Source organism: Physeter macrocephalus, chromosome 6, assembly GCF_002837175.3.
Source record: "Physeter macrocephalus isolate SW-GA chromosome 6, ASM283717v5, whole genome shotgun sequence".
In the NCBI taxonomy this organism is placed as follows: domain Eukaryota; kingdom Metazoa; phylum Chordata; class Mammalia; order Artiodactyla; family Physeteridae; genus Physeter; species Physeter macrocephalus.
Genome location: NC_041219.1, coordinates 83,004,244 through 83,023,643, shown reverse-complemented (window position 1 = coordinate 83,023,643; position 19,400 = coordinate 83,004,244). Strand labels below are relative to the sequence as shown.

Sequence of the window (19,400 nt, the reverse complement as noted above, 5' to 3'; positions counted from 1 at the left end):
TTCAAGTATTGTTCTAGATAATTTGTATGCAAATAGAAATATATAGACCTAAGTCTTCATGTGTAAGTCTTTATGTGTGTATTTAAAATAAATGGAATAATATTTTTTATAGCTTGCTGTTATTGCATTTGTTATACTTTTAACGATATTATATATCAGTGCATATAGATCTACTTCATTCTTTTTACAGTTGTGTAGTACTTTATTATGGATGTGCAGCAATTTACCCATTTTCCTAGTGACTTTCAGTTTGCCACAGTTATAAATGATGCTCCCCTGCACATCCCGTACATGTTTCTTTGCAAAGTTGTGCGAAAGTGCTTATAAGAGAGACATCTTTGGAATTGCTGGGTTCATGACTTTCATAAACGATGTCATCACTACTGCTGTATTAGTTTCCTAGGGCAGCTAGGTAACAAATTACTACAAACTTGGTGGCTTAAAACAGTAGATATTTTTTTCTCACACTTCACGAGGTGTCAGCAGGACCACACTCCTTAAAGAGGCTCTAGGGGAGAATTTGCTCCATGCCTTTTCTAGCTGCTGGCACCAGTCAACATTCTGTGGCTTGTGGCTGCATCACTTTCTGCTCTGCCTCATTTTCATATCACTGCCTGCTTTCCATGCCTTCCCTTCTGTGTGTCTGTCTCTAAACACCCTTTGCCTCTCTCATAAGAATACATGGCATTTAGGGACCACCTGGATAATCCAGGATAAACTCCTCTCTTAAGATCCTTACTTTAATCACATCTTTTGCCCTCTGGGCTGCTATAACAAAACACCATAGACTGAGTGGCTTTCTGGAGGCTTGAAAGTCCAAGATTAAGGTGCTAGCAAATTCGGTGTCCGGTGAGAACCGGCTTCCTGGTTCATAGGTGGCTATCTTCTCATGTCCTCACATGGTAGAAGGAAGCTTTCTTGGGCCTCTTTCATAAGGGCAATAATCCCATTCATGAGGGCTTCACCCTCATGACCTAATTGCCTTCCAAAGGCCCCACCTCCAAATATTATCACACTGGAGATTATGTATCAATTTATGAATTTGGCGGGGGGGAGGGGACACAAACATTTTCAGTCTGTAGCATTACATATCTGGTCTTCTAAAATTCATGTCCTTTGCACACACAAAATATATTCATTCCATCCCAATAGTCCCAAAGATCTTAACTCATTCCAGATTCAACTCAAATTCTGAAGTCCAAAGTCTCATTTGTATCATCTAAATCAGATATGGGTGAGACTTAATGTATGGTTCATTCTGAGGCAAATTCCTCTCCATCTGTGAACCTGTGAAATCTTCCAAATATAATGGTGAGACAGGCAAAGGAGAGACATTCCCATTCCAAAAGGGAGACATGGGAAAGTAGAAAGGGGTAACAGGTCCCAAGTAAGTTCAAATTCCAACATTAAACCTTAAGGATCAAGAATGATCTTTGACTGGATGCTCTACCTTCTGGACCCACTGGACTGGGGCTGACGTCTCACCCACGCAGCACTCACGGGTCTGAGTTCCCTGGCTATGACCTTCCTGGGTTTGGAATCGCATTCCAATGATCTTAAGAATTGCTCCGTCCCCAGGGTACACTGGGCATCACCCTAGTTGGGGCTTTCTGTAGTAGCCCCACCCCTGCAGTTCTCTGCCTGGGCTCTGCCCCTGTAGGATGGGCTCTTGTACCCATAGCTCTCCCTGAGTGAGAGCTCTGCCAGGCATCTTTTGGAATCTAGGTGGATGCAGCTATGCCCCCATGGCTCTTGCACTCTGTACACTGGCAGAGATGATGGGGGAGTGTGGACACTGCCAACGTTTGCCGCCTGGGTCCTCCATAGGGGTGGCCACCATGACACCAAACCACAGCCCATTGGATCTGCACCTGAGGCAGGCAAGGAGCACAGAGCTGGAGTGCAGAGAGCAGAGCCCATGTTGTGAGGCAGCACCTGGCAGCACACCCCAATGTCCCATAGGTTCAGGCAGCCCCTCCTTTGAATTCACTGTGCCCTTGGGGCCCTTTTACTCTGGGCCTGTGATGGGAGGGGCAGCCCTGATGATTTCCGAATTATCTTTGGCGTTATTCTTCCATTGTTTTCCACAATAGCTCCTGCTTCTGCTGAGATGGCCGACTAATCTTATCAAATGGTGTTTTGTCCATACAATGAGTTTCTTCCAATCATATATGCTCATTCTGTTCAATATGGATGGGCTGAGAGTTGTTCAAATCTTTAAGCTCTGATTAACAATTCTGTCCTTTTGTCACTTCTCTCTTCTCTCATTTTACTGTAAGGTGTCAGAAGGAACCAAGGACACTCCTTCAACACTTTGCTTAGAAATAGCTTCAGCTAAATATCCAATTTCATTACTCACAGTTCGACACTAGAACTCGAAGATGAACACAATTCAGCCAAGTTTTTTGCCTCTTTATAATGAAGATCGCCTTTCCCCCATTATCCTGTAACATATTCCTCATTTCCGTCTGAGACCTCATCAGAATGACCTTTACCCTCTATAGTTCTACCAACATTTTGTTCAGGATTACTTAGGAAAGCTGAGGTTTTCTCTATAGCTCTCCTCTTTTCTTTCTTGGCTCTCACCAGAATTGCCCTTAATGATCGGTTCACTTATGGCCGTAGCCTTTTTCTAGCATGCACCTCAAAACTTCTCCAGCTTCTACCCATTACCCAGTTCCAAAGCCATTTCCACATTCTTAGGTATTTGCTGTAACAGCACCCCATTCCCAGTACCAACTTTTATCTCAGTCTGTTAGGGCCGCTATAACAGAATACTATAGACTAGGTGACTTATAAATAACAGAAATGTAGTTCTCACAGTTATGGGGGCTGGGAAGTCCCAGATCAAGGTGCCAGCGGATTCAGTGTCTGGCTGGGTCCTCTTCCTTATTCTTAGACATCCATCTTTCAATGTATCCTCAGCTGGTGGAAGGGGCAAGGGAGCTAGCTCTCTGGGGTCTCATTTACAAAGGCACTAATCCCATTTATGAGGGCTTCACTCTGATGACCTAATTGCCTCCCAAAGGCCCCACCTCCAAGTATCATTAGGTAGCAACATATGAATTTGGGGGGTGGGGGTGGAATATAAGCATTCAGTCTATAGGATCACATAAGGTATATTACAGGTCCTGGAAATTAGGACATGGACATATCTTTTTGAGGGCCACCATTCAGCTCACTACAACTGCTTTTACACAATTCTAAAAGTATAGTATTATAAATCAGAGGAATTATCTGATATGGGATAGTCATCCAATTCTTCATAAATAATTAGGTGCTGGTTCATATTATTTTTTCTAATTCTCCCATTACAAAAACATCTTTAGTTAGTTTGACCCTTGTTATCAATTAGCATTCTCAGAGTCCTTTAACTACAGCACTAGTTTACACCTAAAAATAGGTTTTGTGTTACTGACATTTTGGGGGCTATGCACTATTGATATCTCTGCTGTCTAGTTGTCAAAGTAAATCAGTCGGTAGGATGTAAAAGGTGGCACACTTTGAAGAATAAAATAACCTCCCAGGATTAGATTCCAATTTTAATTCAATTACATGTTGGAAAAGAAAAGATTTGGTTCAGTTTAATTCCCATTATAAAACTGAGTGAGTTGTCACCTAAACTTAAACATTGTACATTAATTTGATGTTACTGTATCCTTTGTATAAGAAAGAGGGAATGGAGAGCAAAAAGACCAGTTCATTATTCTCTAAGGAACGTACTAATTCCTATAGGTGAAAACATAGTTCACTTTACAGGTAGGATGTGAAGAACAGCTCATGCTTTATCTATAGGCTACCTAAAAGAATTTATAGTGAAGGCGGTAGTCTCCAAACATCTATTGATTTAATTTGGGACTTAGTTTGCTAAGTACATTATTTCTGGGCTATTTTGAAGCATAAACTTCTGGATTGCGTAGACTGTTGATAAGGGTTCATAAAATTGATGCAGCCTGGCTAGATTTAGGACGTTGAAGAATTATTATTCACGAAGTATATAAAGGCACATTCTGATATTCTGTACAACTGAATGAGAAAAGGGCCTTGAATATAGCACTAGGATCTAAGCATTGACCATCACTTCAATAGTTCCTTGACTCCTTTGTCCTACACCTCCTTCTCCATAGATTAATCAACCCATATTGATTTCTAGAAGAGAAGGCACAATTCTTGGGCTTCAGCACATCCTACCACATAAAGTTTTTGAAAAACACTTGAAGTAGACAGATGTTTTCGGTAGTCATCAAGCCACCTTTTTGTTAACGACAATGATATATTATAGTCTATATACTCAAAAACGTTATAGAAAGGACATGTAAATAAGCTGGAATAATGATGCATTTTCTAAAGACTTTGAAGGATAGTTGGCGTTTAGTATTCCAAAGAACAGGTATTTGAATTCTGATGGACAAGACAGACAAGGATATGTGCAAGAATAGAAATTTGGAAATTCACCATAAAAATAAAACAGAAGGAGTATATTTATAAGCAGAAAGAGCAGCCTCCAAGTTGGTGTGTTAAGGTGGAATCAGTAACAATGGGCCTAACGGAAGGATACTAGTCATGGTATCAGTGTGATCACTTATTGAATATTACACTTAGGAAAAATCACTTCGTACCTCCGATTCCTTATGCTCTTATCTATAAATGTGATTAAAAATACCACTTCCTCTTAGTTCGTGGGATTATGATAACTAAGGGAATCTTTTAAAAAAATTGAAAGCTCTAAAGCATTTTTTAAGCTCCCTGTTATAAGTAAAACCCATCATAAAACATGTGGCATATATGTGAATTGCTAAGAAACCAAATTATTGACAGCTGATACCACAGACCAGCTTCTAGCTATAGTAATTAACACTGCTTTTGTAGGGGAGAATAAGCTCTAAGCTTTATGCCTACCTGGACTCAGTCTCCAAAATAGTTTCTTTCCTGAATTAAAGGAAAGCTTTCCTATATTAAGGATTGTTGTTTCTTCTCTTGGTTTTTTCATCAGACACACAAATTTTAAAGCACTGACTTTCATTTTTAAAACTAAGGACCAATATATGCACTGTACGAGTTTATTTGCTTAAATGTATATAAAAATATGATAGTTTAATAGGTATTGAGAAAGAGATGTAAAATAGATTAATATAGTTATAACTATCACAGAGGATTCCTGGATTATTGGCCAATTTGTTGAAAAAACCTCTGGATACGGGTTGGTCTTTCTGGAGGAAACTAGACCAGTCAAGTTAAAGCTCTGTGACAATTTTGTAGAAATGTTGGTGAGCATTTAAAATGTGGCCTTGTCATGTTCTCTTGTTCTGGCCCCTATGCTGACCTCCATGAACCATGATGAGAATTAAGCACAGATGGAGGGTCAGAGCCCAGTTGTCAGGAATGCCTGAGGCTTTCCTCTGAGGCTTTGCCCTAAACTCCAGGCAACTCTCTCTGCCCGAGGAAACTGACAGAAAATGTATTTCCTCCAAATATAAGAAGGGTTTTCTGCATTTGGATGGGCCGGTTACTTGTGGTAGGGTAGAGCTGCCACCCTTGAATTACTCGGCTTAAAAAAGTCACAAAGACTCCCAAGCCTCTTGGTAGGTCCAGAGCAGATGTAAACCTCTTCTCCCTGCTGTTATCCCAGATGTAGGAGACCTACTGAGTGTGAACTCTCCATTCCTAGCATAAGTTAAAACTTTAATTCCAGACTTATCTATTTCTCAGATTTTATCCATGACTTTCTAATTCCATTACTAATCTTCATTCTAATCCCTACCCTCAGTTTCTCACTGACTAGGCAACTAGATCACAGACTTTCCTCATCCTCTCATACAAACCTCATTTGGCCTGGTGGTTGCATCGCCTTCAACACTTTAGGATAGGTGGCCCTGGATGCAAGGCAGGCAACTGGGTATTTAACTGACAGAGTTAACTTTTCCTTAGCTTTGATCTAGGCAAAGGAATGCTTGACCCAAGCAAAATAAACCCTAAGTACTAGCATCTATATACTCAGTACCAGATTTAAGTTGAAATAAAGGCATTTGATGTATTAGGGAGATTTATTAGCATATTCATCTATCACCCAGATCTGATTAGGACATTTGATTTCTAAATCATAAGATTTCTAAAATACTTTTTGTTTCATTTTCATGACTCAGTGTGTCTCATTGTAAGACATGTATATTATTGATAGTATTTCTAATAATTCTCTTTTAAATTTTATATTTATTTTCATTGTCAATAGATATTTTATTTAGTTGAATTTTAGAGCAAATTATTTAAATGAGTATAGGGAATTATTTGAGTGACAGCTAATGAATGCTAATAAATTTCCTTCTCACAATGGTAGATATGTAATTTACCATTATTTATTTTAAAAATAACTAATCTTCACTTCATACTTCTAATTTTTTTCTCCTGTACACATTTCATCATTTTATTCATACCTAATAAGTCTACCAATAGATTGACAAATATATATGTACATATATATTTTTATATATATTTAATTTCATTAATTATTAAAACAGGGTCAAAATTTATTGGATGAATTAATGGTAGTGACTCTAATGAGGCTTCTGGACCTCAATTATACATGTAACGCCTGTTTTTCTATTTCTTTAGATAATCCAGAGTCTGCTCTACCTCTCTTCCTTTGTATTGCCTTCAAATATCACACTTCAAGCAATAGTGACAAGGCTTAACAATATCACACATTATCCAAAGAAATCTGTTCAAGTGAGCGTCTGTCAACAGGTAAAATTATACTTTTCACTCTGTTTTTCTTGATTACACCCACAAATAAAAGGAACAAGACACGACAGCCATAAGTTGTATAAAATATTACAGAATTGTGCACAGGAAAAGAACGTGAGGCCAATGAGTGTATATGAGTTGGGTCTGAACTACTGGTTAACTCAAGAGTTGTTAATAATGAACAGGTGATCATCTTGGAAGTGGAATTTTTCAAGGGTTAATTGATTTTGGTCTACTCTGCAATGATTCAGCTAAGAGATCATAAGATGTCAATTTAAATGGAAGAAACAAGACAGCTGGAGATAAGGAAGTGAAGAGGTATCTGAGTGGTGACTTGCAACCAGCAGGATGAAATTATAATTAAAATCAAGTAAATATGCTGGAGAAAGTATAAAAGATCACATACTGAGATAAACTGGTGAACTATGAAAAAATAATACAAAAAACAAAGTATTGAGGAAAAAATAACTCCATCATATAATGCTTTTTAAAAAGGCACTTCACTTTTCTATGAGCATAGATTTCTGTTTATAAAATGGAAATCCCAACATTAACCTAGCTCGTTAGTAAATTTCAATATTAATAGTAATAACATGATTTGAATATTAGTAAACTTCAATATTTATATTGATATAATGATTTTAAAATAATGGATTTAAGATTATTTAGAAATGTTATTTATGATTTGTGAAATGGCTGAAAAATAAATCATCCAGTTGTATTTCTAAGTGTTTACTCTGGAATATAGAGGTGATAAAAGGTACAATAGTTTAAAAATCATAAATTAATAATGAAAGATGTTTTAGATTCCTTTATGCAAGCAGGAAAATTGCAGAATGAGGACTTTAAACCTCATGATAGTTTTTACACTCTGATAATACAACAAAAAATAGTTTACCCCTTACAAGTGCCATTTGGTATTTCTTTAGTATTATTCTAGATTTATTTGATTTCCACGCAATAAGAAATTTGACTACTTTAAAAATATAGTAACAAAATTCAATAATATATAAATTCAGATTATTTAGACAACTTTCAAAGACCGAGTGCTATTTTCAGCTGGTTTAACCAGTACTTACAATCTGTCTCTTTTCTTCTCTGTCTTCCTTAAGTATTATACTTTTTAAAAGATGCTATTTCCAGTGCTCATATGCTGTAAATCCATCATGTTGGATTAACTGATGACCAAAGAGAAACCAAATTAGATAGATGATTGATAGATAGATAGACAAATTTTTATTATTTCCAATAAAGCAAAAATGATTACAAAAGCAGACCATAAACATTCTGAAGACACTCAAATCTTTTCAAAATCATTCTTTGACAAGGTACGGCGTTTTGCACCGATCTGAACAATTGGCATCTGTAGAATATTAATGAGCTTACAGAAGTGTCCCTGCTCTGATGTGTCCATTTTTGAATAGGATCTACACTGTGTGCATTATTTGTCTGTGGTGAAAGCTTTTCATTTGACATTAATGCTATAGTTTTCCTGACATTTTGGGTAGGTTTCTAACATACAAATATATCCATGGAGAGAATTTTTCAAGTTATTTTCTTACAGTCTTGAAAATTGTCTTTGACTCTTTTGACCCATAAGAATATTTTAGATATGCAGAGAGGACATAATAAAAAATACCTAGGTTATTATTTTTTTTGCTTGTTTCCTCTTCTAAATACATTAACGAAGAGTATTATTTCTAATTCTATTTATGTAATATTAAGAGTCAGCAGTGATTAGTGAAATCCAGTCCCTGACATTATTGTTTAACTTGGGTCTAGTTTCTAATATTTCCTGAGCTTTAGTCTTATTTAAAAGATAGGGACAGCATCTTATAGGGCTTTTGTGGAAATTTAACTGAGCAAATAATTATTTAATAAGCACTTAGCATAAGTACTCAATATTTGAGTCAGAGATCCCTTTATTCATTTTTGTATACCTATAGATTAGGTTATAGGTTAATTAGATTATAATACATTTAAATCAGTAAGGTAAGAGACAAGCAATTTGAACTTTTGAAACTATTCCATCTAGTTAATGTCACTATATCTAGAGCCATATTGTCTGTGTGTATGTAGTCAGAGAGAAGTAACTTGTTATCATGCTTTTATTGTATCTTCTTGGAAAAATAAAATGGATTTGACTTCCCTCTACCATTTAAAACTTTTTAAATTATAAAACATTTCTATTCACAGTCCCTAATAAAAAGGTAGATGCCTTTGTCACTTCTACCCCAACTTCTGAAACAGTAATTTGAGGTGGCTTTCCAAACAGCACTTCTAAATCTATGGGTATAAAAACAGATGTAAATAGATATAAAAAGAAAAAATGGGAGGGAGAAGATACTTTCTCTGTAAACCATGGTGGCAATTGAAGATTTTATTTGATAGTATTTTATTCTGGTTTATACTTTTGCATTTTCCATATTTTGTAAAAATTGGAATGTGCCACTTATCTAACCAAAAAAAAAAGAACTTAAAGACAATTAATAAAAAATAATAATGAAAAAGCAGTATATGCAATTAGATCTATATGATTACAATATTATTTAAATTCATCAGAAATATAGGAATATAGAAAAATAATGAAAAGAGATATGCAAAATTACTAATAATATTGTGTAAGGTTAGTGTGATTATGTACAATTTCTTTCTTTTCTTGGTTTTCTAATGGTATTCTATTACAGGGATCAGCAAACTATAAGCCTTGGTCTAATTTGTGAATAAAAGTTTATTGGAACAGCCACACCCATTTTTTTTGGTATTGTCTCTGGCTGCTTTTGCACTAAAACTATTAAGATGAGTAGTTATGAGAGAGACCATACAGCTTGCAGAGCCTAAAATATTTATTATCTCACCCATTACAGGAAATGTTTGCTGATTCTTGCTTTGTAACTATTATCAATGTTATCAAGTGAATAAAATAAAATGTAATTGTTGATCTAATTCAAAAATAGAATAGAACCTTTACCACAATTATCCAAAAGGAGAAATAAAAGAAGGCAATAGAAAAAGCCAGTAGATATGCCAAAAACCTACGTGAGGATTATTCCATTCCTTGGTTCAGCATTAAACTGGAAGGAAAATCCAGAACTATAAATATCAGTTAATGAGATCAGGACAAACAAATGGTGATTAAGTACTCAAAATCCTAGTCAGAGCAATTAGGCAAGAAAAATAAATCAATATCCAAATTTATATGGAAGAAGTAAAATTGTCTGTTTGCAGATGATTTGACCTTATATTATAGAAAACCCTAAAGACTCCACCAAAAAACTGTTAGAACTAATCGACAAATTCAGTAAAGTTGCAGGATACAAAACCAATATATAAAAATCAATTGTGTTTCTAAGCACTAACAATGAATTATTGGAGAGAGAAATTAAGAAAACAATTTCATTTACAATAGCATCAGAAAGAATAAAATACTTAAGAATACATCTAACCAAATAGGTGAAAGATCTATACACTGAAAATTATAACACTGAAGAAAGAAATTGAAGACAGAAATAAATGGAAGGCTATTCCGTGCTCATTGATTGGAAGAGTTAATATTGTTAAAATGTTCATACTACCCAAAGCAATCTACAGATTCAATGCAATCCTTATCAAAATTCCAATGACATATTTTGCAGAAATAGAACAATCAATCCTAAAGTTCGTATGGAACCACAAAAGGCCCCGAGTAGCCAAGCAATCTTGAGAAAGAACAGCAAAGCTGGAGGTATCACACTTCCTGATTTCTAACTCTATTACCAAACTAATAAAAACAGTGTGGTATCATCATAAAAACAGACACATAGATCAGTGAAACAGAATAGAGAGCCAAGAAATAAATCCATGTATTTTGTCAATTAATTTTTGACAAAGGTGCCAAGAATATACAATGGGGAAAAGATAGTGTCTTAAATAAATGGTACTGGGAAAATTGGATATCCACATGCAAAAGAATGAAACTGAACCCCCATCTTACACTATACACAAAAATCAACTCAAAATGGATTAAAGACTTGAACATGATCTGAAACCATAAAATTCCTAGAAGAAAATATAGGGGGTAAGCTCCTTGACATTGGCCTTGGTGATGATTTTTTTGGATTTAACATCAAAAAGCAAAGGCAACAAATGCAAGAATAAACAAGTTAGACTACTAAACGAAAACTAAACTAAAAACTTTCTGCACAGCAAATTGTCCACAAAATGAAAAGGCAGCCTATGAAATGGGAAAAAATACATGTAAACCACATATCCATTAACCCAGAGGTTAATATCTAAAATATACAAGGAACTCATACAACTCAATAGCAAAAAACACAAATAACCCAATTTTAAAATGGGCAAAGGACCTGAACAGATATTTTTCTAAACGAGATATATAAAAGGCCAACAGGTACATGAAAAGGTGCTTAACGTCACTAATCATTAGGGAAATGAAAGTCAAAACCAAAATGAGATATTACCTCATACCTGTTAGAATGGCTATTATCAAAAAGACAAGCAATAGCAAATACTGGCAAGAATGTAGAGAAAACAGAAGGCTTTTATGCTGTTGGTGGGAGTGTAAACTGTTTCAGCCTCTATGGAAAAAAGTTTGGAGGTTCTTCAAAAAATTAAAAATAGAACTACCATATGATTGAGCAGTTCTACTTCTGGGTATATATACAAAGGAAAGGGAATCATTATCTCGAAGAGATATCTGTATTCCCCTGTTCACTGAAGCATTACTCACAGTAGCCAAGATATGGAAGCAACCTAAGTGTCCATTGACAGATGAATGGATAAAGAAATGTATACACACACACAATGAAATATTATTCAGCTTTAAAAAATGATGAAATCCTACCATTTGGGACAACACGGATGAAACTGGAGAGCATTATGCTAAGTGAAATAAGCTAGACAGAGAAAGACAAATTCTACATAATAACACTGTAGAGATGGAGAGAGGATGGTAAAAGTGTACAAACTTTCAGTTATAAGATGAATAAGTTCTCAGGATCTAATGTGTAATATGGTAACTATAGTTGATAATATTGTGCTGTATAATTGAGATTTGCTAAGAAAGTAGAATATAAAGTGTTCACACCAAAAAAAGTAAATATGTGGGGTGATAGATGTATTGATTAACTTGATTGTGGGAATCCTTTCATAATGTATATGTATATCAAATCATGTTACACATTAAATATATTACACTTTTATTTGTCAATTATACCTCAATAGAGCTGAAAAAACTCAAGAAAAAAAAATGTGATTAAAGCTGAATGTCTGAGAACTTCCTGGCAGATATGCCTGACTCACATAATGTAAAATAAGCATTTTAATCTTCAGTCCTGTTATCTGTTAATTGCAGATTATATCAATTTCCCTCCATCTATGAAATACTGTAAAATATTATGTTAAAAAGCCTTAAGTATATTTGCCAAAATTAACATTCAGAAAAAGAGTGAAGGTAATAGTTGTCCATATTGTTACTTCCATTCTAATACTCATCATCATAGTATTTATTCTAGGGAAACAGTGTTCTACCTATTTTAAGTTTCATTTTTATCATTTTGCCTGTATGAGTTTCTGAAGGCAAAGTCCTTGGGTAGAACTATGGACAAATTAGAAAACTTTAAAGAATGTTTTCACTCAAAATCTGGAAGGTGCATATAGAATATCACCAAAAATATCTTAGATACAGTTTGACATCAAACAAAAATTAAACCTCTGTGTCTGTTCATAGATACCTGTTTAGTTTTTGGTAGGTTTCCTGAATTAGTGGCAAATTTAGCTTTTATTTGCTTATTTTCTATATTGTCTTACCAACAGACAAGCGTTTCCTTTTTCCTCTACATTCCAATTGAAAAATATTCACAAATGGAATGAGAGTAGTAAAAGGAAGATGCTGAGAAATATTGGCGATTATAGCTAAAGACCAAGCAAGCAGCATCGCTCTACAAAGAAACACTGATGTTAGGGAACCAGGATTTTTTAAATTTAATTTCAGTTGTATTAAGCTATATGTGATCATTTCTTCCACAAGAGAGTGGATGCTCTATACCATAAAGCTAGCAGTTAAGTGTTCCTAGGCATATCCAAAAAGAAAGTCCCTTTCTCTGAATAAAAATAACATACCATCCATTTGATTGGGAGCATATCATTGCTACGAAGAATTCATAAAATGTATCATTCATAAAATGATAGGTATCACCAGTTTTGGAAGTGCATTAAAATTAATTCATTAGAATCATGCAATTTCTAATCCTATAATTTTAGAAAATAGATCTATGCTAAAATGTCTTTAAGTATTGTCAATTATTAAAAGTGGAGGACTTCCCTCGTGGCTCAGTGGTTAAGAATCCTCCTGCCAATACAGGGGACACGGGTTTGAGCCCTGGTCCGGGAAGATCCCACATGCCGGGGAGCAACTAAGCCCGTGCACCACAACTACTGAGCCTGCGCTCTAGAGCCCGTGAGCCACAACTACTGAGCCCACATGCCACAACTACTAAAGCCCACACCCCTAGAGCCCACGCTCCACAACAGGAGAAGCCACCACAATGAGAGGCCTGCGCACCACAATGAAGAGTAGCCCCCACCCACCACAACTAGAGAAAGCCTGGGCGCAGCAACGAAACCTGATGCAGCCAAAAATAAATAAATAAATATTTTTTTAAGTGGAAAAATTCTAAAATATGCTTACTATTTAATTCTGTAAAATTCAACAGATGTAATATAAGGTCCTTTTAACCTTTGTATAGAAAATCTTAAATGTTTTGAATTAAGAAATTATTCTAAGTGATGACAGCTCCATTTATCTTAGAAATCAGATTGAGATAGCTTTTGTTTTTTGGTTGGTATTTTAGTATAATCTGAATTCTTAACTTCTCTTTGAGTAATTGTTTCCATAAACAAAATGCTTTCAATTTTTAACCCATAACAAAGTTACATACCTCACTCCAATTTTTTGGTTAATTTTCTGATAACTTTCTGAGTACCAGAGTATTAAAAAATATTTATGAAAAAATTACAGGACTTCCCTGGTGGCGCAGTGGTTGAGAGACAGCCTGCCGATGCAGGGGACACGGGTTCGTGCCCCGGTCCGGGAATATCCCGCATGCCGCGGAGCGGCTGGGCCCGTGAGCCATGGCCGCTGAGCCTGCGCGTCCGGAGCCTGTGCTCCGCAGCGGGAGAGGCCACAACAGTGAGAGGCCCGCGTACCGCAAAAAAAAAAAAAAATAGTCTACAAATAGGGCTTCCCTGGTGGCGCAGTAGTTGAGAGTCCGCCTGCCGATGCAGGGGACGCAGGTTCGGGAAGATCCAACATGCCGCGGAGCGGCTGGGCCCGTGAGCCATGGCCGCTAAGCCTGCGCGTCCGGAGCCTGCGCTCCGCGGCGGGAGAGGCCACAACAGAGGGAGGCCTGTGTACCACAAGAAACAAAACAAAACGCTTTTGGGCTTCCCTGGTGGCGCAGTGGTTGAGAGTCCGCCTGCCGATGCAGGGGACGCGGGTTCGTGCCACGGTCCGGTCCGGGAAGATCCCACATGCCGCGGAGCGGCTGGGCCCGTGAGCCATGGCCGCTGAGCCTGCGCGTCCGGAGCCTGCGCTCCGCGGCGGGAGAGGCCACAACAGTGAGAGGCCCGCATACTGCAAAAAAAAAAAATTATATAGTTGTAGTTAATAGAATAAAAATATTATATTAATATTATTTTGATAACTACCAAGAGTGATTTATTAAAATGGAAATATGGCTTAAACTGTTATTTCATTTTTTTAATGCAGGTTACTTGAATTCCAAATAGAGGAGTGGAAATGCCACCCCCAGCAGGTGCCCCACCGCTGCATCCACCTCCTGATGGAGGATGGGGCTGGGTAGTGGTTGGAGCAGCTTTTATCTCCATTGGATTTTCATATGCATTTCCCAAAGCTGTCACAGTTTTCTTCAAAGAAATTCAGCTAATATTCAACACTACCTACAGTGAAATAGCATGGATATCATCCACTATGCTAGCTGTTATGTACGCAGGAGGTAAGGTTCTTTGGACTAAATACAATTCTGGTTTAAGAAAGCAATTGCTCCATGCCACAGTATTTTACATGTAGTGCCTTGGTACATTAAAGCCCTGTTTTCATATTATCCTCACTTAAAACCAACCAGAAGTATAATTAGGACTGAAGTTTTAGTGATTTTAGTAACTCAACATCTTAAACTATTCACTTCATTCTGAGTCTTACTAGAGTATTTATTTGAATGAGGATGTCTTTGCACAAACTAAGATTTACTAAATTATGGAATTTTCAAGGGTGTCACCTTTCCATTTAATTTGGAATAGAGTCTATACTATAACTGTAGTATCATTTCCTAATATTGCTACAGTTGCTTTTTTCTGAATGAAAAAGAAACTCAAGTTGCTGACAATCTATAAGTCTAGAAAGTAATTCACTTTAAGTTGCAAAATAAAATGTTATCGTGTACATTCTGGATCCATTCAAGTTCGTGTGAATAAAATAATTCCTTATCTCTGTAGTACTTATTAAATATGACATTTTAAATTTAAAGGGTTGCCTGACGATTATCTTGTTACATTCCATGTTCAAATGAGGGTATGATTCATAAGGGATAATGAATAAATAAGTACCATATTACTTCTGACTGTTAAAAATTATTGGAATTATTAGTTCATTGTATGTCACCTATCTGCTTGAAATCAATCCTAACAGCAGACAAGACTGTCTACAGATTCTTTTTTAGTCATTACTTAAAATATTTAGATTTTAGGGTTTTCATTTTCAACTGGATATTTGACTTTAAGATACAGATATACACTCAGAATATAAGCACTTAAAGAAATTATACAAATCATCTTTCAATGTCTTACTTTACAGGTGAGGATAATATGGATCATAGTGATGGGGATATACCGTTAGGAATAATATCCAACACGTGTTCATATTTACTTTCAGCTAAGGCCTCTCTAAATGCTTGCTGTGTGTCATATGACCTGATTCTTTTAACATTCTGTGAAATAAGAATTACTTCTTTCCATTCTATAGCCGAGGAGATAGAGAGATAAAGTACTTTTCCCAGGTCAAGCAGCTCATTAGTGGCAGATAGAAATTGAGACCCCACACATGTAATCACTGCTCTTTTGCCTTTCTCTTACCTCCGTAAAGTAAGTGACAGAGCCAGGTCTGTGCAAGGCCTTCCACAAACCTGATTTAGGTCATTGGTTTAGTGACATAATAATTATTCTTCAGGGTATTGTCTTTTTATTGTACTACCAAGGTAAAAATTTGATCCCCAAATAATCCTGCGTGTGTGTGTGTGTGTGTGTGTGTGTGTGTGTGTGTGTGTGTTAGTGGGTATTTTCTACTTTCTGTATGTATGTCAGTGATTTTACATTAATCCACTGTATGTCTCCATTACCTTTTTGGTTAGGTTAAATTGATGCATTTCTGTTCCAGTACCAAAAGGTAACTTTAAAGTGCTATTTGGATATGTCAGTGAAAACCTTTGCTTTTAAAACACTTTCTGAGATTCTCCACTGGACAGTTGCTTTAAAGGTTGTACCTGTGTTATCTCTGATGACTGTAGAAACAGTAGATACTGTACACTGGTCTTGTTCCTCTATCCCATGGGTCAGGTGTTCCTTAATAATGTTTTGCTAAAGCAAGGCAGAAAGTCATCTTGTCCTGAGCTCCAAAATGTGCTAATGTTAAAATATGTTGTTTTTCCCCATTCTTAAATATAACTGAAACAGATTCCTCTAGTGAATTTGTGTAAGTCTATTGAATTTGGATTTTGGGTTCCATACATTAATAATTTTCAGTTGAGCTGATCATTGACTAACTTATAAGCAACACAAAAATTTGTGTAATTTTTTAATTAAGTCAAGTCTCAATTGACTTTATGAGTTTTAAGCAAACAACCTCAAAGTCCCAGGGTCTTAAGGGAATTCAAGCTTTTTTCTTGCTCAAGTAATGTTTTATCTAATGGCTGTGTCATCACCTAAGGCTTTGTAGTCTTCCCTAAATGTACTCCATCCAGCTGGACAGAGAATGAACACAGATAGCGTGGAACATCATCTGGGATATTTTAGGGGCCAGGCCTGGAAGGGTTAAACGATATTTCTGTATACCTTCCATTGGTCAGAACTCTTATACTGCCCTACCGAGAGGCAGGGGCGGGGTTCCTGGGAAATTCAGGATTTCTAGAGGAAGAAATAACATAGAGCAAGTCTCAGATAGAGCTTGATACCCCAATAATCATTCTCCATCCAATGAAAGCAGGTTGTATCTATAGACATACCATGATCATATGACATTCTTCCACTCCCAGGCTGACTCTAAAAGGAGGCTTAGAATGAAGAACAACGTAATTACTTTTCTCAAACCAATAAATCTCAATGCCGAATTATAAATAAGTAAATATATATTTATCATTAAATAACTGTTTTTATTTTATTTGTGCTCTTATTTTCCCATTTTTAATACATACAATATAAATGTTAAAAAGCACAAAAGCGAAGTCTTTCGAAGTTCATCAAGAAAACTGTAGTTTGGTAAAATAGCAATTTAGAAAAAACTGCCTTAAAATGTTTAGGGTAGGGCTTCCCTGGTGGCGCAGTGGTTGAGAGGGGACGCGGGTTCGTGCCCCGGTCCGGAAAGATCCCACATGCCGCGGAGCGGCTAGGCCCGTGAGCCATGGCCGCTGAGCCTGCGCGTCTGGAACCTGTGCGTCCGGAGCCTGTGCTCCGCAACGGGAGAGGCCAAGTTTAGGGTAATAGATGAATAAAATAGGTGTAAATTAAAGATCCACAGGGATTTTGTATCTAGTTGTTTTAAGAAAGCAATGCTAGACACATGACAATGCTTAGTACGTAGTGATTGAAGATGGACTATCTTGGTGAGTTCTGAGTAAGTAGTTGGAAAAAGTGCTTAGAGTCCTTACTCATTAGAGCTGAGACATTTTGTACATCATCTCTGCCATGGAGAAAAGTCATCAGAAATTCAGCTACCCTTTGGTCTTTCCCTTAAAAGTAGAAAAGTAATTCCAGGTCCATTGCCTGCTGGATAGAACTGTTACTACCTGCCATGTCCACTGTTGCATGGAGAATTCATACACTTACATGGTTTGTTGGAAATAACATCCATGTCTTACCGTGATAATTAGTTTTTAATTTTTCTAACAAGAAGTATTGGTACATTTAAAACTGTAATCTCATTATGAAATCAATTCCCCTTATGTGGGTGCAGATAATTTTTTTCGGAAACATAGTAACTATTTAAAACAAAAAGTCTGATAGACTCAATCTAAGACACAGACCTTGGTCCTGTTACTAAAGTGGCAGTGCTTTTCCAAGTATGGTCCACAGATTTTCTGCTTCTGAATCATCAGTCTGTTATTAAAAATGCATAGTTCTGGGTCTTATCCCAAACCCTTTTTTATCCGAATTTCTGTTGGTAGAGTCCAGAAACTTACATTTCAACAAGTATCTCTGAATGTTGTAAGAGCAAATCAATATTTGATTTAAAAATATTGTATTTAAATTTTTCTCTAATATTTGAAAAATCTCTACTTATAGAGGCCTTTTAGGCTGATGATTATGAAATAAATTCAAAGATGTAAAGCAAAAAGGCATATAGTTTACTATGACGTATAATGAGTCTCTCTACCAAGTAACTGAAATATTGTGTTCAACATAGTGCTAATTACATTAGCCTAGAGAACATCTAAGATCTGACACTCATTAGGGCTTAGCACTCAACCTATTAATCACCATGGTGGGGTCACTGGGTAAGATGGAGTGTGTTCAGAGGCTTGGCCTGTAATGTCGGGGCCGGAGTCTCTTGTAATAATTAGTTGGCATTTGGGCCTTGGTAGCAAGGTATTATCTTCCCTTCTTATGTCTGAATTTAAAATGAAACTAATAAAAGGCATGCAGGAAGGATGGAAAAGAATGCAAATTATGTTTACCCTTTACTTCATCCTTAAAATAATGGCATTAAATTACAGTACCCCATCTGGCCATCCATATGGTCTCCTGGAGCTCTAACGAATTTCAGCAAATAGGTCAAGGAGAGTGGTCACCCTATTAATAAAGCACTAATTAGAGGTAGAAAACATATTACGATTTAAACTTTCCACATTGTTTAGATAGATATAAGGATTTATTTTGTAAACAGTGATTATGTTGGATTATCTTTTAGTGCAATGTGTGTCTTTGTTACTATATCAAAAGATAATGTGAACATGGTTAGCTACTCAATGACAGAACACAGATTTGGTGCTGCCAGTCTCTGTGAGTACCTCATGTTGTTTTTCTGGTAATATCTGTTATGACTTGGAAGAATCAGCCATTCTAAAGTGGAGAGTTGGCTTTGTCTCCATGGCAACTTACTCTTCTGTTTTATGTGAGCAGTAACTGCCAATTGTGCTAAAGGAAGGGTGATGGTCTTATGATGGACTACTTTACCCAAGGGACCAAGCATCAGACCACTGAGCTTATTTTACTGGAGGCCAACAAGCAAAAGGTTTTAGGCATAGGAGGTTGGTGGCCATAGTATATAATGCGTATTTTTCTATTCTTTTTCTTTTTTTTTTTTTTTTCTGTGGTACGCGGGCCTCTCACTGTTGTGGCCTCTCCCGTTGCGGAGCACAGGCTCCGGGCGC

General features: G+C 36.5%; 1 protein-coding gene across 2 annotated transcripts in view; it reads left to right on the top strand.

The window, feature by feature from the left end:
* Positions 1–19,400, top strand: part of SLC16A7 (solute carrier family 16 member 7) — a 184,942-nt gene that overhangs the window by 106,075 nt on the left and 59,467 nt on the right. For both annotated transcript variants that reach the window (XM_007111953.3, XM_007111954.3), the window contains exons 3-4: positions 6,610–6,741; positions 14,510–14,756. In XM_007111953.3, the coding sequence (XP_007112015.1) occupies positions 14,540–14,756 (217 nt within the window). In that variant the 5' untranslated portion in view covers positions 6,610–6,741; positions 14,510–14,539. The remainder of the gene's footprint in view (positions 1–6,609; positions 6,742–14,509; positions 14,757–19,400) is intronic.